We start from the raw sequence: 26,573 nt of genomic DNA, 5'->3' as shown, positions 1-26,573 counted from the left end.
TCTTTTATCGTACACAAACAAAAATAAAGAATTAAAAAAAATAAAAATCCATGTGCTTGAGACATGTCTGATGGCTGTTAAAACCAGTTTGATCTACATAAGGTTCCGCATGAGGTCAGTGTACGTGAACACTAAAATTGTTACTCAAATAAGTTTATTTTGTTTAGTTTTTTTTGTTTCAGTAGACTGAATAATCTGTCCGCTGTAGTAGTTATCGTACCAGGAGCATCCTCACCAAGTTTCCCAGTAACGAGGCAAACCGGTAAAAGGGCAAAATATTGCAAAACTAAGCTGGTGACATGCATACAGCTTCTGTAGATATGTCGAAGCCAAGTGCTGCTACTTCTGCTCTTTTATTGGCTGAGAGCGTCAACGGAGTGCTTCTCTGTCAAGTGAGCGTGGCTTGCAATTGGTGACTTACAAAAGCGGTTGTAGTTATACACCTGCTGAATTATTTTTACATGTCATAGGAGGACTTGTCGGTCTTTAAGGCAGAGATCTAGTCAGCATGCCCAGTTAGGATGAGCAGCTAGCCCAGAACGGTTATAAGTTTTGGGATGGATGTTATGGCTCCATAAGGCTATTAACAGAGTAGAAGATAAGAAATTCTAAATTAAACCAAATGTGCAACAACTGATCCTAAGATCTAGAGAAGAAAGTGGGACTAGAGAAAGTCCCTAAGGTGGAGAGTTAAAGTGAAAGATGGGGAGTCCCTACCTTTTAATAATCCTAAGGGGAAAACAAAATAGAGAGGGAATAGGACAGGTAGAACAAGGGTTAGGAGTGTGCCAGCAATCAAGGGACAAATAGTATCATAGGTGCCCCTTTGAATGGGAAGGCTACCTGACTATGTCCTTAGCTTGAAAGGCTCCCCTTAACCGGAACCCTTGTCAAGGGATCTGAGGTAGTAGGGAAAACTTGCTGCTATGGACGGAGGAGCAGTGAAGGGAGAATCCTCTACAGAGGGACACACAAAAGGTCCCAATGTGAATCTTAGCAGGAATGCTGAGTAGAGAGGACTGACCCTAAGTACCTCGGCACTATGTGGAAGACGCTAGTGCCTACTATAACCAGAGTCCCTATAGCTCCCCCTAACCAGAACCCTTATGGTGCAGAGAAGGGAGAAGCCTCTAAAGAGGGACACACAAGGTCCCAAATTAACCTTAGCAGAAATGCTGGGTAGAGAGGACTGACCCTAAATACCTCTGCACTGTATAGAAGCAGCTAGTGCCTACTATGACCAGAATCCCTGCCTGTCCTAATAGCTAAAAATAAATTAAATCAAATCTATTAGTGCTACCAAAGAAGTGCTAGTAAATTATTAAATAAAGAAAGAAGTCTAGCTCGACGCGCGTTTCGGCGTATCAGCACGCCGTCGTCAGGAGCAATGAACCGTTTGGGTTCCCAGTACTGGTTTAAATACCTCTGTATGTGATTGTTCCGTAAGTGTTGCCGGCTGTGTATACCACGTGGTCCGCCGTGCTTGCTCGGTGCTCATTGGTCTATGTTGCTAGTCCCTCCTCTCTATGGTAATTGGTCTGACTCATTGTCAGTCCCTCCTCTTGCTAGCCGCGTCATCTGACGCGGTTCTAGTCATACGGGGGAGAATATGGGGCTTCCATTCATTGGTACTCAGCCCGTCTGTCACATTTCTGACACGCCCCATTAGCGGTTGCGTCATATGACGCGGTACCCGGCATGGGCCGTGGGTAGTGATAATGGGACTATGGGCAAAGCCCATAAATGGGTGAGATGAAGGAATAATTTAACCCCTGCAGCATGAATCTAGAAGCTGCATAATTTCGTGTTGTAGTCAGTATGTACAATATATGAGAGGTACTGGGTATAGCCAGTTATGGTGCTGGATGCATCCCTCAAATAAGGCACCAGAGTAAGTTATTATAAATTCTATAGAACATCTATAGAGATGGAACAAAAAGTAGTTACCTATTAAATGGTAACAGAGGTATAACCATAAGGGAGAAGACATAAACTTTCTTAGTGAATATATGTACAAAGTTTACGTGTAATGTGTTTATTTACAGTGACAAATCCTAAGATCTGTTTAGGAAGGCTGTAAAATATTTTTCTTTTTTGCCGAAGACAGATTTAGCCGCATAAAGGCATCAAAATGATCAGCATAATTAACCTGCTGCCATTGCATACTTTACATCAAAATAATTATTTGTTTCTTTTTCAGAACACCGTACAAAATGTATGCAAGAATTAAAGGAACACTATAGTCACCTAAACAACTTTAGCTTAATAAAGCAGTTTTAGTGTGTAGACCATGCCTCTCGGGTTTCACTGCTCAATTCACTGCCATTTATGAGTTAAATCACGTTGTTTCTGTTAATGCAGCCCTTGTCACACCTCCCCTGGCTCTGATTGAAAGTGAAACCATTTTTTTTTTTTTTTTTTACCATTAAGGCTGTGTCAATCAGATGCACTCTACCTTAAACAATTGTATCTCTTGCTCTGTAAATTGAACTTTAATCACATACAGGAGGCTCTTGCAGGGTCTAATAAGCTATTAACATAGCAAGGGATATGCAAACTTAAATTAAACAGAACTTTTAATAAAGGATAAACTTTAGATGACTCTTTACAGGAAGTGTTTAGGAAGGCTGTGCAAGTCACAGTCAGAGAGTTGTGACAAGGGTTCATAAGCAAAGTGGTTAAACTCCTAAATGGCAGAGAATTGAGCAGTGAGGCTGCAAGGCCATGATTTATACACCAAAACTACTTCATTAAGCTAAAGTTGTTCAGGTGACTATAGTGTCCCTTTAAGAGTTGCAGTTCAACAATATCTGCAGATCTACCATTTGGGAACCAGCTTTGAATCCATGTATTTCTATGGGGAGTTTTCGGCACCTCCATGCAGAGCGTGGAGACTCCGAACATATGTGCTGCACAATGTGCAGTACTGAGATGGGAAGCGCCTCTTGTGGCCGTCTGAGTGACAGCCACTAGAGGTGTTACTAGCCAGCAATATGAATACTGCCTTTTCTCTGAAAAGGCTGTGCTTATATTGAGAAGCCTGCACCTTATTTCCATCTGAGTGGCCGCCACTTGGAGGTGTCCCTAGGGGCAATGTAAACGCTGCCTTTTCTCTGAAAAGGCAGTGTTTAACATGAAAATGCCTGAAGGGAGCCATTATACTCATCAGAACAACTACATTAAGCTGTAGTTGTTCTGGTGAATATAGTGTCCATTTAAAACTAGTTCAAGGGTTTAATTGCTTGAGATTGTAATGTTGAATCCTACCTGGTTTCGCTGTTTACCTAGCTGATTACTTAGATGGCAACAATCAATTGGCGAAGTAGCTCATTTAGAACTTTGTAACACATGTAAACACATGATGTGTGTTTATATATTTGTTACATAGTTATAGTTACATAGCTGAAAAGAGACATGTGTCCATCAAGTTCAGGCTTCCTCGCATATATTTTTGCTGTTGATCCAATAGAAGGCAAAAGACTCAGTCTAAAGCGCTTCCAATAAATGTGAGTCAACAAACTGGTAGTAAAATTGTGCCCCCCCCTTCTCACCGCGTAAGTACCAATGACATATGTCATAACAAACCAATCTATAAAGAATCTATATTTAATGAAGTGGAGCTGTATAAAACTGAAAGTGCAAATTAAGGAGAACATTCCATACTAACAGGGTCTTATGAACTGGATACGGGTCCTTAAGGGTTCGTGTTAATTTAAGGGATACTATAGTCACCAACTCCACTTTAGCTTAATGAAGCCGCCACCCCTCCCTGGCTGAAAATAAAAAAACTTGTGTTTACCTGCAGTATTTGTGAGCCACAATAAGTTTCTTCCTTAAGTGTGTTTTTTTAGATATAGATTTCCTGCTCTGTAAATTGAACTTAATTACATACGGGTGGCTCCTGCAGAGTCTAGCGATGAACAGGTGATGAGAAATTCTAAATTAAACCTAATGTAAAATAAAGGAAGTGTAAACATTCAATGTCACTTTCAGGAAGTGTTTAGGAAGGTTGTGTAAGTCACAGGAAGGGAGGTGTGCCTAGGGCTGCATAAAATGTTATTTTAGTTCTTAAATGGCAGAGAATTAAGCAGCGAGACTGCAGGAACAAAATCTATACACAAAACTGCTTCATTAAGCTAAAGTTGTTTTCGTGACTATGGTGTCCATTTAATGGTGTACTGCAGTTTATACGGTGTTTTACTTGTTGTTTTTTTTTATTTTTTTATTATTAAGGGGTAGAGTTTTATTCTGACATCAATGTTTGTGCAGCTCAACATAGTGCTAAATTTACAAACCTGTCAAAAAAAAAAAAGGTGAACTTTGTTGGTCCATAACATATTGAGGCTTCGTATTGAGTTCGATATATTTGTTATAGTGTTATTGGTATTTATATGGCGCCAATTAATTCTGCAGCACTTTATAATATTATAAGGGGTGGGATTTACAATAAATGAGACCATTACATGGGAACAATAGGTAGATTAGTGCCCTGCTCAAACAAGCTTATTGTATGTATGATATACACACAAAGCAAATGGGGTGTGTTAAAGGATCACTATAGTGTCAGGAAAACAAGCTTGTTTTCCTGTCACTATATAACCCTTAGGACCCCCTAACCGTCAGGGTCCCCCTCCCTTGGCGCTGAAGGGGTTAAAACCCCTTCAGCCACTTACCTTAATCCAGCGCCGGGCTCCCTCGGCGCTGATTACCTCTCCTCCTCCCCCAATGCCGTCAGATCTTGAGTGGAGCAGAATGCGCAAGAGCTGCACGTGCATTCAAACCGTCCATAGGAAAGCACACTAGAGGTTGGATTAACCCTGCAATGTAAACATAGCAGTTTTTCTGAAACTGCTATGTTTACATCTGAAGGGTTAAAACCTGAGGGACCTGGCACCTAGACCACTTCATTGAGCTGTAGGGGTCTGGGTGACCATAGTGGTCCTTTAACATAGAACACATAATGTCTTATTTCTTGTTTCTTTAAATTTGGTCTAGAACACGGGTGCCCAAAAGGTAGATCCCTAGATGCTGTAGAACTAAAACTCCCATTACGCTTTGTCATTCTAGAGCTTTCTAAAGGCATGCAAAGCATAATGGGAGTCTTAGTTCTACAGCATCTGGGGATCTATGTTGTGGGCACCCCTGGTCTAGAACACTGTATAAAGTGTTTTTTTTGTTTTTTTTCTCATAAATATTTAAATGTTTTTTATCTTTTTTTCATGCTCTGCATTGTAATTCTGTCAGTCAGTCATTGCCTTTACACGGTTTACCTCCATCTTTCGTATCCCTCTTTTGACACCCCTCTGCAGGCAGTGTTCCTGCAAAGTGTGATTTATTACTCAGGTTTACATTAAATGCCATTACCTTGTCGCTCGCATAGTGCTTAGGATAGCTTTAAAGAACATAATAAAAACATGACTTCTAATAGTGCTGTTTGACGCATATTATGAGTCATGTCTTAAATGGTTTGTAAACACAACTTTTTATTTATTTTCCCCTTTCTTTTTCCTCCTCCATTAGTTATTAAAACTACACTCTACAAAGTCCAGACACCAATACAACTTAATGGAACCTCTGGTCACCAATACAACTTTACAGTGGCACTATCTTTTGACTGGGTTGTAATTTCAATGAACAAAATATCAAATACACTTAAATGATCACTCAAGGAACTAAAACCACTACATGACAATTCATTTGTTATTGCCATTGGAGTCCACAGGACTCCACATTTGCATTTGTAACACTTAAAGGGAAACTGTAGGCACCATTTTGAACCTAGCGATGCAGTTCCAGAGAACTGAAGTGTTTACGTTGCAGCACTAAGTCTGCCCTCAGTGGCTGTCTCCCAGACAGCCACTAGTGGGCTTCCGGAATCGTAACTGACTTTTGGTCTGTTATCTGACGCTGGACGTCCTCACGCTCTGCATGAGGACCCTCAGCTTCCGATTTTGCCCAATAGAAGAGCATTGATTCAAAGCTTTCCTATAGGGAGGTCTAGTGCGTGTGCAGCATTTGCCACACATGCGCATTAGACTCAGCTCGTCGCGGGACGGAGCTTTGACCCAGCGCCGAGGGACATCAGTGTTTAGATAAGATAAGTAAATAAAGTGTTTTTAACCCTTTATTTACCGGGTAGGAGGGAGGCAGAGGGATCGGTAGTGCCAGGAATACAGCTTTATATTCCTGGCACTACAGTATCCCTTTAAGTTGAGCCCCCCCAGGTGCCAGTGTCTCTTTGTCACCTGTGTTCCTTGCTAATGTGACTGCATTTAATTTGGTAGCCGTGATAGGCTGATGTTAGATGTTGATTTTTAGTTCCAGTATTTTGGGGGTAGTTTGTTACCCCTCTTGGTATTTAAAATATGAAGGTTAAAGGAATCACAAACGGTGGTATTGACACTAGATTTGTATCGTTACGGAATAGTGGAGAGGATACGTTTTGTGTGAAATATATACAGGAATCCGCAATCCAGTATTCTAAATCTTTCAGTATGATTACTTTGACACCTCAAAATTCTTCTTCAGATAAATATTGCTGAAGTGTCGGAATTGACAATGATGGGGACTTTTGATGGTTATAACGTGCCTAAAGTGCCATTATCTAGAGTTCAAGAGAGGCACATCTGTTCAAGATAGATGCCTAGAGATGCCCCTTCATTTTTACATTAATACAAATATTTTCACATTTTTGCAGCTTGAAAAACATGACCTGATATACTATATGTTGTTGTCGATGTCAATTAACTTACGGTATATATATTTTTCCCAATATTGCTATATTATTTTTATTTAAGATACATTGAGATTTCTCTCGTTTTCAAGTATGTCCTGGGTCCACAAAACATTGCATTGTATATCATCTCTGACCAAAATCCAATTACAAAAATGGGCTACTGTTAACTTCTCTTGGTAAGGGGAATCCCCAGTGCAGTCCATATGGACTCTTGACTTTGTTTAACATGATGTAATTGTGTGTATTTACATATAGTGGACAAAAAAGCAGCGTATGGGATTTGGTTTAGTGCAGAGATATAAATTTATTTTGACATTAAAACGTGCTCATTTGGATTTTTTTTCCCCATAACTTTTACAAACTCGGTGTATTTGAATATAGGAACATAAACGCAGATAACTTAATGTCTGTTTACTTCCAACTGATTTTCATTATCCTAATGTCGCCAATTGATACAAGAGGGCACTGGCAGATACAAAAAACATTTTTGGCGTTGCAGCTCTATTTTATGTGCATAAAGTTACTGGTGTAAATCATTCATGGATGCTGGTCCTTCTGCTGATCAGTAACACTGAATTCTACAGAATATCCAGGCACATAAAACCAGCATATTCGAATGGCTCTAAATTCACAGGCTGGCAATCCTGTAGAGCATCAAGGAAATTAATAAGGTTTCCTTTTTTTGTGTTGAGATGCTTTGGCAAAGATGAGTGGAGCTTGTCAGGCATAAGTGCTTGTTTGGCAGGGTGTAATACATGAATGTAATGGCTCTCAGGGATGAGACATTGATATTCCACAATAAGCACCGTTAGCAAACTATCTCATGTCAATCTAGGCCTAGATTCTTCAGTTCTTAAATCTTGGCTCATCTGCTCTTGGGAGAGTCCCATTTCAAACTTTGCAGTCTTTTAACAAAACAAAGAGGGGCTTTCATCTGTCAAATACGTGTGTCCTCTGGTGAAACTGTAGACCTCTTAACCCCATACAATAGAAATGAAGCAGTCTCTGGTGATCTACAAAATTGGCCTGTAGGAAATGGCTGGGAAAAAAACGGTGATGGTAATGAAATGCTTTGGAATGACATGGAATGTAGTTTCAAGAAGTTCATTGCTATAAAAGCAGGCAAAAAAGCACCTGGTCAGCACATCTGTGGAGAGTCAAAAACCTTAGAGAAAATCTCACGAAAAGCCAAGAAATAAAAGGATAAGAGTATTAAAGAAATGCACAGCTGTGGAGTAAACGCTGTTGCCCCAGATAAACCATATTTTTAAGATGTAGAATGAAAAAAAAAAAATATACATAATTTTGTAAACTGGTCTTAAATATTCCTCCTGTTACAAAATTCCAATTAATTGCACACCAGATATCGGGACCAGAAAAAATAAACACAATTTATTATACACTGTTGGAGGATGTGGGAGAACAATAAACAATGTACATTTTTGAAAGGTCTTGGGGGGGAAATGTGCATATAAAATAAAGCTGCTTTTATTTTTTTGTAAAAGTTTGAATGGCTTTTATTGCATATTATGTTGTAGTTTTTGTTTCTTTTAACATGTATTTATTTTTGTGTTCATGCGTGTAACCACACCTCGTGGTGGCTAGCAGTGGGCACATTCTCGTTGACCATCTCCTTCCAAAAAAAAAAATGAACTCTCCTAGCTTTGTATGGGATTTCCTGTGCATTATCTCATGCACTGATACTGGGCAAGCAAGTCTGTCTTACACTGCACACTGTTTAAAGGGACACTTTAGTCACCTGAACAACTTTAGCTTAATGAAGCAGTTTTGGTGTATAGAACATGCCCCTGCAGCCTCACTGCTCAATCCTCTGCCATTTAGGAGTTAAATCCCTTTGTTTATGAACCCTAGTCACACCTCGCTGCATGTGACTTGCACAGCCTTCAATAAACACTTCCTGTAAAGAGAGCCCTATTTAGGCTTTCTTTATTGCAAGTTCTGTTTAATTGAGATTTTCTTATCCCCTGCTATGTTAATAGCTTGCTAGACCCTGCAAGAGCCTCCTGTATGTGATTAAAGTTCAATTTAGAGATTGAGATACAATTATTTAAGGTAAATTACATCTGTTTGAAAGTGAAACCAGTTTTCTTTTCATGCAGGCTCTGTCAATCATAGCCAGGGGAGGTGTGGCTAGGGCTGCATAAACAGAAACAAATTAATTTAACTCCTAAATGACAGTGAATTGAGCAGTGAAATTGCAGGGGAATGATCTATACACCAAAACGGCTTTATTTAGCTAAAGTAATTTAGGTGACTATAGTGTTCCTTTAAATGGACTACAAAAGTGTCTGATGTGGTGAAAGCCCGCTTTATTGCTTATGGTACCAAGAGTGCCCTGGCGCCTTCCCAGTGTAACTTGCCAAAACGTGTGTTTGTTTGTTTTTTATAAATCTCTGAAGGGTTTGACCACTTACCTCGATCCCATTGATCAGCTAAGAATTCAGTCAGTTTGGTACTTCTCACTCTAGGAAAACATCTGATTTTCTCCTGCAGGAATGAAAAGAATTGATGCCGGTGTCTGGGGACCTGGGAATGTTATTAAACTGTTAAGACTGATTGCTTCTGTATATTCCTGGCACCATAACCACTACAGTGGGCAGTAGTGGTTACAGCTCTTCTAACTTTGATTTTTAAAAAACATTTTTTTTTTTTTTTATTTTTTTTTTAAGGCCTGGACAGGTTTGTCCATAAAAGTTCTTCAATAGAGAGCTTGACAAACCATTTTTATTTTCCTTAACGTTTTTGCTGCAAATATTAAAACCTGCCAAGTCCAGAATTTAGTTGTAAGACTGTTTTGGCAGGGCCCGTCACTGTTCCCATATGTCAAGCGTGCATTTGTCAGAATTGTTTTTGTTCATCTCTTGCACAGCGCTGTGGAATTTGTTGTCACTATATAAATAATTTAGTGTTAATATGCATCTTCATTGGAACTAAGGAATCTTAAAGGAATCAAGGAAACTGCCTGGTACCATAAATCCTTCTCCACCAAGTGTTGGATCACAGCTTCGAAGTTCAGTGGTGGCAAGTTTTCCATTTAGGAACTGTGGCAGGGGGAACATGTTTCAGGAATCTCCCCTAAAACTGTTCCTTAGTCCATTTTGTCCGCCATAGTGGTAACTAAAGACCGATTTACTTTTTTATAAGATGCATCTTTCAGTTGTGCCTACCATTGTTTAACTTCCCAGTTATTATGCCCAGCTCGAGGCTGGTAAAATGTGATGGTGTGCCATGTTGAAAGTTAGTTCGTCATGAAGCACCTGCCAGGGTATGCCTGGGAAGACTGGCAATAGTTTTATATCCGTAATGACCGCAATGCAAATTGTTAATTGTCTTTGACTTTTCAGATACGTGCCAACATACTTTAGACCATCTAAAGAGTCTCTCTCCCTAGTTGACAGATCTTATCGGGACACTCCACTTACCAAACAAAAAAATAAAAAAAAATTACGTTTGCATGCCTGTGTTTCATTGGGGTATAGCTATAAAAACAGCTTGCAAAAGCTGCAGTTCTCTTGTCTGCATCCTTTTGTAAGCCCTTCCCTTTAAACGCCCACCTAGACTTTATGTGAATGTCCAATCACAGACTTCCCAATGCAGTTTAATGAGAAGTCTTTGAAGGCAGGTGCTCTGGGAAATTGTAGCCTCTTAGCTTCACTGAGCTAAACAAACCAGGGAGTTAAAGGACTGGTTGGCTGCGTAACAGCCAGTGGGTGTAATGAAGTTCATTTATAAAAGTCAGTTTCTTTAGAAATGTTTGTAAAATATGGGAATGATGGGAGGGAGGACATACTTGTCACACATAAAGCACTTCAGCAAGCTAAAGTGCTTTAGGGATTTTAAGTGTCCCTTAGAAGACTTAACATAATGCATTTATAACAGGCCCCTTGCAGCCTGGAATGTCCTATTTAAATCCCTAGTACATTCATAAACTTATTTTAAGATAAGAAGCCCTTTACTCCAAAATGAACCTAGAGGTTATTTGAATTCTATGAGGGTCCTTGCATTTTAAATAAGGTAGGTAAAAAGTAGTAGAACGCCTAATTTTGATTTTACCCTAACTACACGGAATAGCATTTACCACATTGGATTCTGGTATTCATATTGTAGTTCTATACTACCGTTTTTTGTTTTTTTTTGTTTTTTTTTAAATGTATAAAAGGGGTCCTATGACAAGACTCTTTGCCCTACATCCATATGAGCTATGGTGCATAGTGCCTTTTTAAAATTGCTCAAGGCTTCAGAAGTGAGGAAGAAACAAAAGGGCAACTGCTTAAAACTCAAAAGTCCTTACAAATATTCAAATGGGACCAAGACAACTTAAACTCTGTTTAATTTCAACAATTGGTAATGTTCTGGATGGACCATGTCTCAAGTAGAGCAGTCGCATGTCATGGAGGGGAGGTATCACTATGCATAAGCTGTCAATAAAAAAAAATTAAAAGGACACTGCGGACCACTTCATCTCATTGAAGTGGCCTGGGTGCAGTTTCTCGGTTCTCTTAACCCTTCAAATGTGATTAATTGCAATAATTACATTGCAGGGTTAACGCCATTTCTAGTGGCTGTCTATCTAGGGGGCAACTAGTCCCAGCACAACATTTAACACTGCACATACTGATTCCTACCACCATGGTATCTTCAAATCACTGATGTGGTTATGGTGTTGGAGTAACCCTTTAACAGACTGATATTGGGATATGGCTCATAAGGCAGCAGTTTACAAATCCAGAGCATCCAATAATCTGAAATCTTTCATTCTATGGAAGAGTGGCATGTTTGCCAGGTGTCTATGTTCCTTTTGCACTTTGCTGGTTCTGTAAGTTTAGGGTTTAGAATATCTTCATATATAAACTATTTAAAAAAAAAAAAAAAAAAAAAATATTTAAAGGGCAAAAAACGATTTTTATATCATGTCATTTTAAAATATCAAAAGTGTGCATTTTAAAAAAAAATTTTTAGTAAGGGACTGCTTTCACTTTCGGAACGACAAAACCTTTTATTAATGTCACTGCTAAACTACCTATGCAGATTTCGTATGTTCCCCTCTTGTAGATCTGGGAGTGCCAGTGAGGTGTGACTGTCGCACTGTTTGGCCTTGAGATTAAAAGCTTTAAGAGTTCCTGTCGATCACAGGGAGTCAGACACCGCTAAGCACTGAAGCGCCCTTGAGATTCCTTGCAAAGAGTTTTATGGACATTTGGCTGCCAGCGGCTAAGCCTGATAATGACTGCTGCTTGCTGTGTAAATTATTCCTGAATATCAAATCCCCATCTCATCAATCATCTGACAGATAAAGGGCGAGAACAAGATGCACGATAGGAAAGTGGCTTCAGAATTATTATTTTTTTAAAGCATTTTGTGCAAGATCTCAATTATACAGCTGCACCTGGACAGCCATAACAAAGTTGTGTTTACTTTATCTTGATGTATCAGCAGGTGGACAATTGGTTCATTCATTTTTAGATCTATTATTTATACCATGCAGTCATTGTAACCCGGTACATTAGCAATCTGTACTATACACCAGAACAAACGTACCCCCTCCTTCCTTTCTAGGGTTCTTAAGATATTACATATGTAACTGGTGTAATGTGTTTATTATTTTTCCCCTTCTCTGCTTTTCACATAGAAAATTATGCCCAGCACAAAAGACTAAGGCAATGAGCCTATCTCACATAATTGTCTAATTATCTACAGCAGATGGGGCACTGCGTTAAGTAGGACACAGTGTACTACTTTTCAGACATTACCGAAGGTTTTCTCTGCGGATTGAGGGGGTGTTCGTAAAGAGAGACTGAAGAGTAGGAGGCAAAGCTGCGTTCTCTTATTTAATCAAGTCTGTTCTTTTGGTGTCTATTTGTTTAATGCAATATTAGGTGGTGGTTGTTTTTTTTTTGTTTGTTTTTTTGTTTGTATTCTGCAATCCTTTGTATATTTTTATATTGCATGTTGAGGTTTGTTGGGCCAATCTGGATCATAGTATTTAGCCTGATCAAGGAGAGAGTGCTTTATAAAAAGTCCCCCTCCCTATATCTTCTAAAAAAAAAAAAAAAAGGAAGCTACAGTAAGATCTGTTTGGTCATATCAAAGTACATTACGGTGGTAGTGAACGTCTCGCTAATTCACAAAGCTAAACTGAATGACCCAGCTAGCGGGTCGGATCTAGAAAAGGCCATGTTTTACACCCATTAGTTATTTTCCTTGGTTTGCACCAATTAAAGTATGAAACTTATGCCTCGGAGTTGGTTAAAGAACATTATAGTGTTTGGAATACGAAATTGAATATATTTATTTTTTGCTGCTTATTGTTTTGTTTTTTTATAATCCCATGTGTGCCACTGTAATATAATTCTCCAACCATCTTAACCTTTAGCTATTGTGTTAGGATTCCCTTTTGCTGATCCCTTGCCAATCCTAACTCTAATTCTAATCCTGCCAATAGTGCAGGGATTAGGGTGAAGATTAGCAGATTTGATGTCGGCAAATGCTGACCTTATAGAATAATTCCCTTATAGTGCCGAGCACTCTGCACTTTAATTGCAGCCTGTGTGGAAATATATTGTAAAAAGTTATCACGATATGATTTAAATGCCCTGTCGGCTCCTATCACTCCCCATTATTGGTGTTGGGCAGCCTGCATTGCCCATCTCTGATCCCTTACAGCCGCCGGTAATCGCGCTTTAGGGGACTTACAAGGAGACCCGACCTGTCTTCCTATTAGAGGGAATACCTGGGGACACCAGCAATGTCACTGGTGCTGTGGCCGGACCTGGCAGATCAAATATGGTTATTTTAAAGGGCTGTATGCATGTGCTTATTTTGATTGCGGGGAGGCCCAGGTATCTCATACATTGCTCTCCCTGGTGTGAGCAGGGATTTAACAATGCTCACACCAGGTACTAGCCACAGGGATTCAAATTTTCTTCTTAAGGACTTTATGCAGAACTTGCCTATTCTAGCTCCATATAATATAGGGGAGTCCCAGGTAGTGAATGATCCGAGTTGTTACCAGCAGGGATACTGTCCAATCCTTGCATGTCTATGTATTGCTTGTTAGCAGGTATGTCTGCCTTCCATGTGTTGAGGGCTTGTTCAGTTTTACCGTAATGAATTTGTCATGATCATATGGCTTGCTTGTTCTGAGACCAAGAACAGATGGAAATTAGAATGGCTTATTTCAGTGGTTGAATCTCTATGCTTCTAATGAATATTAAGTTTTTCGTACAGTGGATAAAAACATATTTGATTCATAGAACTGCTACATTCCGATTACGTAAGCTTTCTTCTCACACTCGCTTCTATTTTCTTGTTTGAATCGTTGACCACTCTAGGTGTGGCTTGCATAGGGTTCCACCTACCTTTACAGCGTACTCCTTACTTTTTGGTGCTTGGACGCTTTCCCTCTTAAAAGGGTCTATTTTCAAAAACCTTTAATATTTTTGCCAAATGCTGCTGTTTGTTATACACATGAACAGTCCTATTAATGTCTGATCCACAACTTTGTATTTCAGATTGTAGTTGTTAATTTTTTAAAATTTATTATATTTTACTTCCAGCATCATTTTGCTAAAACCTTTTTTCATTTTTTTTTTTTTTTTTTTTTTTTTTAAAGGGGGGAAGAAATAAAAGCGGTGATTAACCCTGCCCTTTTCTTGTGAACATTGACACATGTTTGACCACTGTCCATATATTATCTGATCTCAAAACACTTGATACATCTATGGCTGGGATGGTGCTACCGGGAAACAAATGGTGGAATTATCACATATATCTGCCTTTTCTGAATCCCTATGTGATATCCCAATTCTAGCATATGTAGCAAAATTTTCATTTCTTGTGGTGTCACTTTTAGATTTATCCTTTTTATGGACTAGTGCATAAAATCGTGAACGTGTCTTTAAGTAGCACTATGTAAGCAGCACAGTGACACTCGTCTACACCATGTAATATCCACAACCTGCAGACACCACTATCTTATTGTGGCAGGCAAGGAGTTTTAATAACTATTCTGTGTCAAGATAAGTGCTGAACAGCAGCATTCATTTGAAGGATCCCCCCCCCCCCCAACCCACACCCCTCGTGTTGCACTGTCACATAACAAGCTATTTGCGGATATTGAAACATCTGGTCAATATCATCTAACACTGCAATTTCATGTGCAGTTTACAGCAGGGGGGCCCTCTCGCCATGCGTCTCTCTGAGCACATAAGGGTGGGACATATGGCAAGCGATCTCATTCGAAGTACATCCTCTTTCAGGCTTTTTCTGCAATTGTCTTAAGTCTGTCAGACGTCGGGTTGATGTTGTACATTGGTCCTTTTAGCTGTAAACGCTCTGCAGATATGGCAAGCCACTAAAAGCTTAACAGCTCCTGACTGCCAGCGTCTGAAAGTGTTTAAATCCAAGGTGGAATTGTTTTCCTCCATCTACTGTAAAGTGGCAGCACTGTTCATTGTTTTGTGACTTTAGTTATCCTGTGAGGCATTTTTCCCAAATCTTTAAGAAATGGCTTTTTTTTTTTTTTATATAATATATATATATATATATATATATATATATATATATATATATATATATATATAGATAGAGATAGAGATAGAGATAGAGATAGAGATATAGATAGAGATATCTTTTCCGTCTCCCCCCACCTTCCCTTAACATTCTCCACACACACACACACACACACACACTCTTTGACACAAATTGCCGTTGGTCTGCTGCTGTGGAGTCAGACCCAGCAGGTGTTCACAAAGAAACATTTTTAAACTGGTTTCCTGTAAGGGGCCAGTAAATCATCTTTAATGCTGGCTAGATAATTGTGCCTACTGCCATTTAATGCCAGCTGAGCTGTAGCCTCATTTGTAGTTGATCAGATATATTTCAGTGCCAGATGGTTGAGTATGTTACTTACCCTTCTGGCACTGCAAAGGATACCCTTGGAATAGATACAAACACCATGTTTAATACACAGTGCTTAATTGATGGACTGCATATGCCAAGTGTGACCATTCGTGTAACGCTTACGCTTCAGCACTAAACTATAAAATCTATGTGCTAGAATTAACCTGATGATAAGTAAAATATGTTGATTTTTACATAAAATATAATTGAGTATTTATTTACTTAAAATAACAATCATTCTTGTATTCCCAAATTAGAACACAAGAGGTGCAATTTGTTCCACCTTTCATGAAATGCACATCTCTGTTACCTTGGAAACTGCTGTTTGGTCAGGAACAAAATGCACATTACACAATGTGCTTTCTTCTTAGCTCCTGGGAGCTCGTCCTTATTTGCAGGTGTTTTTTGTAAATCAAAAGTGGATGGGAGGGAGGGGGTTGGAGAGAGGATTAATGCTGATCTTCCTTGACAAGAAAGCTACGGAACTAGAAATCTAAATCGTAATTGTTATTCTTATTTTTTTTTTTTTTTTTAATTTTCCCTCCTCCCCTTTTTCCCTTCCGTGCTTAATTTTTAAAATGTGAACAGTGTATCCTATAGCATTCATGACAGATTAAACTAGATCAGACCCAGAATAAATCTATTCTCTGTTGTTGAGTATACATGTTAGATATTATGATGTACCAGAGTTTTGGCTGGCAGAACAGGAGGATACTTCGAATACCGTGACCTATAGTTAGGGTTATACATTTAGTCATGGATTCATAGGTCAGGGGTCCTGACTTCTCAGATATGACTAACTATTAGTCTCCTACTTGAGCACTACCCAGAACCTGTCCCTTGTCCCTCATTTATCTTGTTTTTTTATTTTTTAACATACCCTAGTCTAATACCAGTCCAGTACTATGCCAAAAAGACTACTCGCACTTTGTAGGCGATGGAATAGGGTGGTTCTGAAAGGCCAAAACGTGCAGCTATAAATCAAATGGACCGGGCACACCAAACTGCATCCAATAGCATTTAATGGGCTGCACAGTAATATTTCTCCTGACATAGCAGCTTTAATAGTACAAAACAAAAAATACCAATGGTTAAATCCCAAACCAGATCCTAATATTTTCAGATAGTACTTCTTTACCCTTTTTGATCTTTGGTTATTTATTTTTTAAATTGGGGCCTTGGGTCCTTTTGGCTTTTCTCCAACCACTTGGAACATTGACCATTTTTGCCATGATGCCAAAACAGATTCTTTTGGCATAGCTTGAAGCCGAACTGTAGCTCTGCAAGTAGTTGTGAAATTAAATTCCAAAGTGGATGTACAAACTGCCCATACAGCACGACTTTTACTTGTTCCAGTTATTTAAAATAAGTCTGCACATTCAGGAAAGGAAATATAGAAACTTTGTTTCTTTTGGCACTTGTCTTGTTTAAACTAACACTCGCCTATGGTTACTTGTAGATGGTGTGAGACTGTTCTTTCTATGTTTTAAATTGTAACTTAAAGCCACTTTTATAATGGAAACACTGTTAACGGCACCGGCTCACAGAATCCGCTTCGATTACACATTGGGCGAATGATGGTGTAACATAATCAAGGCGCATGTTTAAATGGTCCTGCATGTTGGGATGCAGAGTTTGCGTGGACGCAGCAATGTGCTGGACAGGGGCACTCAGAAGGGAGTATAGTGGAATAAGAATTCAGATATAGATTTGCACACGGTCTTGTGGCCATGAGTGAATGGATGCAGATGTGGATATCTCAATTTGGTTTTGCCAGAAATCATGCTCAATATGTTGTTGTGACGGTTATTAGCCTAATACTATTAATAGAAAATCAAAGTACCTTAATTGGCTCTCAGGAGAGCAAGGTATCAGACCTTAAGCACTCCTACATATTGCAAAGCTTTCTCTATAACCGAGCCATCGACCACTTTACAACCCAGCGCTCTCAAAAGGACTAGTAATGGAGATTTTTATTGTTTATTTAAATCTAAAGCAGAAAACAATTAGACCTGTTTGGGTTTTTTTGTTTTGTTTTTTTTTCTCCTGTACTCCTCCCCTTCTTCACTATTCTAATTGGTGCAGCTTTTAATTCTTGCTGAAGATTGAGAGGATAAGCTTGTAGGTTTTAATGAGAACCGTACTAGCTTTTAACTGACTGCACCGTCCCCCCCCTCCCTTTCCCCTTCCCCATTGTTTCATTGGCAAGCAGTAGAGTCTCGCTGCGATATTTAATTCCTTCCTTCCCTTTTACATGCTAAGTAAAGAGTTCTCATTATGAAAAGCTTATCAGCAGCCCCTCCTCCGCCTAATGTTGGATAATTTGAAGCAAAAGACTTTATCGGGTGGATGTGGAGACATTTGAGATGTTTTCCTATTTCAAGTGCTACTACGTTGGTTATCAAGGTGAACATGTAAATATACCGCTCTGCATTCAAAAGCCTAATCCATTATCAGAGGATTAAAATCACCCATCAGAATGCAGATCTGTTATCTTATCTTATTAAAATGGATCTCCCTCCCCTTTCCATCCACTCAAAGGATCAATTTATAAAAATTAACATGATTTTTTTTTAATCTCCTCAAAGTTATTACTACTTGGAATGCATGCTTCTTGGATTAATTCTATTATCGGTGCTTTAAAAAAAACCCATATGCTCTCGTACGTAGATACGAAAGACTGAACAATATAAATATAAACGGAGGGGTCACAGCAGCTAGGGAAAGAGGAATATCTGAGCCATCCTGTTTTGTTTTTTTAGACCACTATTCTTCCCTGGCTTCTTCTAAAACCATCTTCATGCAGCTTAACCACTTCAGGATTTGGGAACATCTCTGTTGTGTTCTAGTTGGGATATGGATATATATATATATATATATATATATCAGAACTGTTAGGATATTAATAAGAATGATTGGATACTAATGAGAATAATTGATAGATGGATAGATTTCAACAAGTCTCCTGAATATCCCAACAGTTCTGCCATTATAGATATACTAACTAGAACACAACGGAGATGATGTTCCCAAATCCTGAAGCGGTTGTGGTGCCTGAAGACAATTTTATACTACTGGCTGAAGAAAATGCTCCTAATATATCGAAAGAACTAAAGCTCACATCAAAACTCAAGTTACGTAGCTTTTGTAAACCCTGTCAAATGCATACAATCAGATGACCATTATTGTGCAAGTTTTGTAGTAATCATTTTGACATGTTTGTAAAACTAGAACAGCATGGCTTTGTCCTTATATACCCTAGCCTGAGACGGAAGTGATTTGGAGAGATTTCATCCACACAGTTACACATATTAAACAAGATACACCATGGAATTGTTTGTTAAATACATTTAGCATGATTGCCCTATTCATGAAAACATTCTTTGCAACTCTATAGGATCGTTTGTTGAGACATCACTCCATCTTATCACTATTAAAGCAGCTCGGTTAAAACTGTGACTTCTAAATATCATGTCCTGTTACAGCAATGATAGAACGGCCGTACATTAATAGGACCATATTACGGTCTTTATGGTAGTTGCAGTGGTGTGCTGTAACATTGGGCCATGGGTTGTAAATTAGCTTGTAACCCACAGCCCTTAAAAAGAATCCTACTGTAGACATTGGAAATGTAGTGTAATTTCAGAAAATCACTGTTACCAACGTAGTTTTAAATGGATAATGCTTTCACACTGTGTTTGTATCTGAGAGAACTTCCTCCCCATTAGTTTTTTGCATGGTATACATCTTTTATTATCGCGGTATAAGGGACCCTGACATAACTAAAGCTTACATCAAAAATCAAGTGACGTCCGTTTTTAAGCCTTGGTACGTGTTTACAATCACATGACCCTTATTGGACTGGTTTTGAGACCTTTATTTGCTCCGAACTTCGGCATTTCTTTTGTTTAAAAAAAATAAAAATAATTGAAATCTATATTGACAATGTTTTGTGGCCGTAAATCCCTGTACCAGTAATGAAGAATATTGTCACACACAGCATGAACATAGCATTTTATACTCCTTAGAGAGTGACATGACTTGTCTGAGAAGTACAGTGATTTACACGGATTGATGGATTGTCATGTTCTATACTTGTTTGCCACAAACATAATTTAATAGAACCATTACTGTAAAGATTCACTTATCTTGCTTCTTGGCTTTTCCTTGCAGTGGATGATACAGAAGCCTCATAAAGTGGCAACATTTTTTGGTTGCATCGGCACAGACAAGTTTGGCGAGATCTTAAAAAAGAAGGCAGAGGAAGCCCACGTGGATGCCCATTACTACGAGCAGACCGAGCAGCCAACGGGAACATGTGCTGCCTGCATTACCGGTGACAACAGGTTAGCTCTCCCTGGCAGGTGTTTGTATGCTTGCATAGGTATATTTAACAATTATGTGCACCTTCTATTAAAACACACACATTCGAATGTTCATAATGCTCACTGTGTTCCAGGGATAAGAATATACATTCAAGTTACCACTTCGTTACTTTATTATAGACTCTTAACTGATATCTACTCTTCAGCTTTGCTGTACAACATCATGGCATCCAAATGTCAAAATCGTGGAAGGTGATTGTAAAATGGCTCGGAGAAAATGCCTAGACCTTACAATAGCTATGCTTCTAGCAATGTTGGAGTACAGAAACTTTTTTAGGTCAAAAAGAACACGTGCATCAGAATGCCTATGTTAATGCTGCAGTGCAGTTGCAAAAATGACTCCCATTAATACATATTTTCATGATCTTCCAATTCATAAAGTTGCATAAAAGATTTTGCACATATCCGTGCAGACGCCTGGGATGATGTATGCCTGCATATTGCAATCCATTTTAGGGAAGTACTGCAGCTGTATGTAGAGCACAAGCCAGAGTAAAGTTTAGTAGGGATGCACCGAAATGAAAATTCTGGGCCGAAAACCGAAAATTACTTTACCCCACAAATGATTTGTGTAGGTTATATAGTGTGAGGGAAAGGGATGTAATGTGTAGTTTATGTAGTGTGTGTATGAAATATAGTGAGGTGGGGGAAAGGGATGTAGTGTGTGTATATGTGTAGGTTATGTAAAGTGTGTAAGGCACGTGGGGTGATAGGGATGTAGTATGGGTAGGAGACAGGGTGGGGTGGGATAGGGATGGCAGAGTGTGGGGGTGACAGGTGGCAGCGTGTGGGAAGGAGGGGGTGGCAGAGTTGGGGGGGGGGGTGACTAGTGGCAATGAGGGAGGTGCTAACTGGTGACAGAGTGACTGAGTTAGGGGGGTGACTGGTGACAGTGAGGGAGGGAGACCAGAAGTACAATTTTTTTAAAATTGTATTTTTATTTTATTTTTTTCCTGGTGGTCTCTCTCTCCGGTGTGAGCGGCATCTTGTGAAATCCAGAAGTGAAAGCGTTGCCATGGTAACCCGCGTGAATGCTCTGATTGGCCACAGATTGTGAGTTACAGCACAGTCTGCAGCTCACACCGGGCGGAGCTGCAGACTATACTGGCTCTCTCCCCGGGCAGACTGAAGGGGCCTCGCACCTCTTGGCACACAGGGCAAAACACCCGGCCCCCTCCCAATGTTGGGTCCTCGTTCATGGACCGAGAACCTGACAAGTCACTGTGCCCTATTTTCAGCAGATTTGACCCGTTTCGGCCAAAATGGGATAGGCCCATTTTCGACTGAAAATCTCAGCAGATGAAATGTCGGTGCATCCCTAAAGTTTACCATCTCTTAAATTGTCTGTGCCCAAATGCACAGGGTTTGTGAGCCAAATATTGGAGGAACAATGTACTGTTAGACATACAAACTTGTATTCTTAATGTTGAGTGTTTAGCTTGTACATCAGACTGTATAGCTGTACGTAGTTGGTCTCCTTTGGAAAATGGAAGCCTTCTCTGTACTCTCCTTTTAGTATATTGGTGTGCTGCTCTTTGTACAGCTGCTGCTCCACCCTGTCTAAAATAATCAACGACCAAACTCTGAGCCAATCCAATGCTTCCCCTTTGGGAAGCATTGGGTAGGCTAGTGTTCATGCGTGGCATTTGGCACACTACACCAATCAGCAAATCCTCAGAGATCTGTTGACTCAGTGCATCACTGTGGGGAGTGTTCAGCATCTTTGTGCCGAGTGTGAAGATGCTGAACATCGGTCCTGCAATACTTGCAAAATCGCACCAGGAAGCCCTTCTAATGGCTATCTGGCTGTCAATAGAGGTTGTTTTGGGTGTAATGTAATCACTGCCTTTTATCAGAAAACTGCAGTCTTCGCACTGCTGAGACTCAATGGACAATATATTTGTTCCAGAACCACTACATTAAGCTGTAGTGGTTCTGGTGCTTGGCGTGTGTCTCTTTAAGGTTCCCTTCAGCTGGAAAACAAGACTTTGACTAGTCTCAAGTTGCTTAAAATTTGCAGTAGGGACAATTAAGTCATTCATTCATGGGCAACTTGAGTTTTGGATCTTAATGTCGATATGAAGTAGGGGGAAGGTATCAAACCCAATTTAAAAATGGTACACCTGAATTATCTTACTCTCTTACAGCTTTCTCTTTTGGGAATTAAACACAGGTATGTAGTGTTGCTACATTGCCTTTGGATGGTAATGGGTCTACTTACTCTAGAACACATTTGCACTACCCCATGGAAAGTGGGTGATTGTCAAGCACCTTTGTGCACAGCTATGGGCTCACCCCTGGTAATCGCCTTTTCGCTTACAGGGATATAAGCAGCATGCTCATCAATGCCCCATGTGTTTCCAGGTCTCTGGTAGCAAACTTGGCTGCTGCTAATTGCTACGACAAAACAAAGCACCTCGACTTGAAAGAAAACTGGCAGCTGGTAGAAAAAGCCAAAGTTTACTATATTGCGGTAAGTGCTTCTATGCATGTACGACTATTGAGGGGAATGGGGAATGAGTGGCATGGCAGTTCTGGTGTGGTGCATTAGTAATGGGTCCTTTCCAAGAATCACTTGAGAAATTGTGCAATTTCCGAATGCATGAACTGAATTAATGTATTGTACAAAAATTTTGCTAAAAAAAAATAATCAAAACAAAATTCTGCCTTTTTGGAACAAATTTGTGGTGTGGAAAACATTTTTTGTTTAAAGGAAGGCTTGTATGCTATTTTGTAGAGCATGATTGCATGTGTCTTGTTTTTTTTTTCGTATATTTTTCAGAATCAAATCTAAATGTTTTTTTTTTTTTTGTGTGTGTGTTTGTCTGTCAAAGCTGTACTGATTAGTGGTGTGTTCCTGGCTTCTCTAGCATGTGTATTAGGCATGGCTTGGTTTGATTATGCCAGCTTTAAGGCTACTTCTGATTTTTTATTTAAACTTTTAAAGGTTAAGGCCTACTCAGAATTAAGTAGCCATTTTAAGAGGAACATTTAAAGTACTGTATTTATCGGTGTATAACACGCACCTCATTTTCAGAAGGAAATTCCAGGAAATTTCCCCCCCCTCCCATTGTATTCTCCACCCCTTTCCATAGTATTCTCCACCCCTTTCCATAGTATTCTCCACCCCTTTCCATAGTATTCTCCACCCCTTTCCATAGTATTCTCCACCCCTTTCCATAGTATTCTCCACCCCCTCATCCCATAGTATTCTCCACCCCCTCATCCCATAGTATTCTCCACCCCCTCATCCCATAGTATTCTCCCCCCCTCATCCCATAGTATTCTCCCCCCCTCATCCCATAGTATTCTCCCCCCCTCATCCCATAGTGTCCCCCCCTCATCCCATAGTGTCCCCCCTCATCCCATAGTGTCCCCTCCTCATCCCATAGTGCCCCCCCTCATCCCATAGTGCCCCCCCTCATCCCATAGTGCCCCCCCTCATCCCATAGTGTCCCCCCCTCATCCCATAGTGTCCCCCCCTCATCCCATAGTGTCCCCCCCTCATCCCATAGTGTCCCCCCCTCATCCCATAGTGTCCCCCCTCATCCCATAGTGTCCCCCCCCTCATCCCATAGTGTCCCCCCTCATCCCATAGTGCCCCCCCTCATCCCATAGTGCCCCCCCTCATCCCATAGTGCCCCCCCTCATCCCATAGTGTGCCCCCCCTCATCCCATAGTGTGCCCCCCCTCATCCCATAGTGTGTCCCCCCTCATCCCATAGTGTGTCCCCCCTCATCCCATAGTGTGTCCCCCCTCATCCCATAGTGTCCCCCCTCATCCCATAGTGTCCCCCCTCATCCCATAGTGTCCCCCCTCATCCCATAGTGTCCCCCCTCATCCCATAGTGTCCCCCCTCATCCCATAGTGTCCCCCCCTCATCCCATAGTGTCCCCCCTCATCCCATAGTGTCCCCCCCTCATCCCATAGTGTCCCCCCCTCATCCCATAGTGTCCCCCCCTCATCCCATAGTGTCCCCCCCTCATCCCATAGTGTCCCCCCTCATCCCATAGTGTCCCCCCCCTCATCCCATAGTGTCCCCCCCTCATCCCATAGTGTCCCCCCCTCATCCCATAGTGTCCCCCCCTCATCCCCTAGTGTCCCCCCCTCATCCCATAGTGTCCCCCCCTCATCCCATAGTGTCCCCCCCTCATCCCATAGTGTCCCCCCCTCATCCCATAGTGTTCCCCCCCTCATCCCATAGTGTTCCCCCCCTCATCCCATAGTGTTCCCCCCCTCATCCCATAGTGTTCCCCCCTCATCCCATAGTGTTCCCCCCCCTCATCCCATAGTGTTCCCCCCCCTCATCCCATAGTGTTCCCCCCCCTCATCCCATAGTGTTCCCCCCCCTCATCCCATAGTGTTCCCCCCCCTCATCCCATAGTGTTCCCCCCCCTCATCCCATAGTGTTCCCCCCCTCATCCCATAGTGTTCCCCCCCTCATCCCATAGTGTTCCCCCCTCATCCCATAGTGTTCCCCCCTCATCCCATAGTGTTCCCCCCCTCATCCCATAGTGTTCCCCCCCCTCATCCCATAGTGTTCCCCCCTCATCCCATAGTGTTCCCCCCTCATCCCATAGTGTTCCCCCCTCATCCCATAGTGTTCCCCCCTCATCCCATAGTGTTCCCCCCTCATCCCATAGTGTTCCCCCCTCATCCCATAGTGTTCCCCCCATATCCCATAGTGTTCCCCCCCTCATATCCCATAGTGTTCCCCCCCTCATATCCCATAGTGTTCCCCCCCCTCATATCCCATAGTGTTCCCCCCCCTCATCCCATAGTGTTCCCCCCCCTCATATCCCATAGTGTTCCCCCCCCTCATATCCCATAGTGTTCCCCCCCCTCATATCCCATAGTGTTCCCCCCCCTCATATCCCATAGTGTTCCCCCCCTCATATCCCATAGTGTTCCCCCCCCTCATATCCCATAGTGTTCCCCCCCCTCATATCCCATAGTGTTCCCCCCCCCTCATATCCCATAGTGTTCCCCCCCCTCATATCCCATAGTGTTCCCCCCCCTCATATCCCATAGTGTTCCCCCCCCTCATATCCCATAGTGTTCCCCCCCTCATATCCCATAGTGTTCCCCCCCCTCATATCCCATAGTGTCCCCCCCTCATATCCCATAGTGTCCCCCCCTCATATCCCATAGTGTCCCCCCCCTCATATCCCATAGTGTTCCCCCCCTCATATCCCATAGTGTTCCCCCCCCTCATATCCCATAGTGTTCCCCCCTCATATCCCATAGTGTTCCCCCCCATATCCCATAGTGTCCCCCCCATATCCCATAGTGTTCCCCCCCCATATCCCATAGTGTTCCCCCCCATATCCCATAGTGTTCCCCCCCATATCCCATAGTGTTCCCCCCCCATATCCCATAGTGTCCCCCCCTCATCCCATAGTGTCCCCCCCTCATCCCATAGTGTCCCCCCCTCATCCCATAGTGTCCCCCCCTCATCCCATAGTGTCCCCCCCTCATCCCATAGTGTCCCCCCCTCATCCCATAGTGTCCCCCCCTCATCCCATAGTGTCCCCCCCTCATCCCATAGTGTCCCCCCCTCATCCCATAGTGTCCCCCCCTCATCCCATAGTGTCCCCCCCTCATCCCATAGTGCCCCCCCTCATCCCATAGTATTCTTCCCCCCTTTTCCATAGTATTCCCCCCCTCATCCCATAGTGTCCCCCCCCTTTCCATAGTATTCTCTCTTTCCCCCCCCCCCCCCATAGTATTCTCCACCCCCTCCCATAGTGTCCCCTATTGCACTTTCCCTCTTGTCCCATATTTACTTACCTGTCTTGAAGCGTGGGCCGGCTTCACAGCGCGCACCGCGGTACTGGAACTTAAATTTCTGGTTCCGGTTTCCGGCTGGACTAAAAGGAAGTGTGCAACCGGAACCTGAAATTGAAGTGTGCACACTTCCTTTCAGTCCCGCCAGAAACCGGAACCTGAAATTGAAGTTCCAGTACCGCGGTGCGCGCTGAACACCGGCCCACGCTTCAAGACAGGTAAGTAAATATAGTATATCGGCGTATAACACGCACCCATCATTTCCCCCCTATTTTCAGGGAGAAAAAGTGCGTGTTATTCGCCGATAAATACGGTATATTGTCTCTCTCCAGCAGGAACAAAACTAGTAAGAAAACCTTGATAATGGCTACATACTTATTGCATTATGATTTTCATCTGCTCTTGAATCCTTTCATGTATATGGAGAAAATCATTGCAGTGCTCTAGTGGGCTGGAAAATCCCTAAACTGAGTTTTCTGATGTGCTATGAGATCAAGGGTGTTGACATTAGGCATCCCAGTATGTCAGGTGCAGAGTAAAATCCAGAAATGAGGCTTGTATGTCTTTGAATTGAATTCTCCTATTATCGTCTTATCCAGTTAGGCCCCACTGCTGAAAGCTTCTTAGACCATACCTATCCAATTAAAGACTCCTGTGACATTAACATCAGGTTGCTTCATGGATTTCCTCCACCACGTCCCTTTCTGAAAACCCCACATTACTTATTCAATCTCACAAAGCAA

General features: G+C 41.5%; 1 protein-coding gene across 4 annotated transcripts in view; it reads left to right on the top strand.

The window, feature by feature from the left end:
• ADK (adenosine kinase) overlaps positions 1 to 26,573 on the top strand; it is a 188,162-nt gene that overhangs the window by 103,114 nt on the left and 58,475 nt on the right. For 3 of the 4 annotated variants that reach the window (XM_063434341.1, XM_063434344.1, XM_063434343.1), the window contains exons 5-6: positions 19,832 to 20,004; positions 22,366 to 22,516. In XM_063434341.1, coding sequence (XP_063290411.1) covers positions 19,832 to 20,004; positions 22,366 to 22,516 — 324 coding nt within the window. The remainder of the gene's footprint in view (positions 1 to 19,831; positions 20,005 to 22,365; positions 22,517 to 26,573) is intronic. The other variant, XM_063434342.1, reaches the window with a different exon arrangement.

The sequence above is a fragment of the Pelobates fuscus genome, chromosome 10, assembly GCF_036172605.1.
Source record: "Pelobates fuscus isolate aPelFus1 chromosome 10, aPelFus1.pri, whole genome shotgun sequence".
Taxonomy (NCBI): domain Eukaryota; kingdom Metazoa; phylum Chordata; class Amphibia; order Anura; family Pelobatidae; genus Pelobates; species Pelobates fuscus.
The sequence above is the reverse complement of the archived record's forward strand: the minus strand, read 5'-3'. Positions and strand labels throughout refer to the sequence as shown.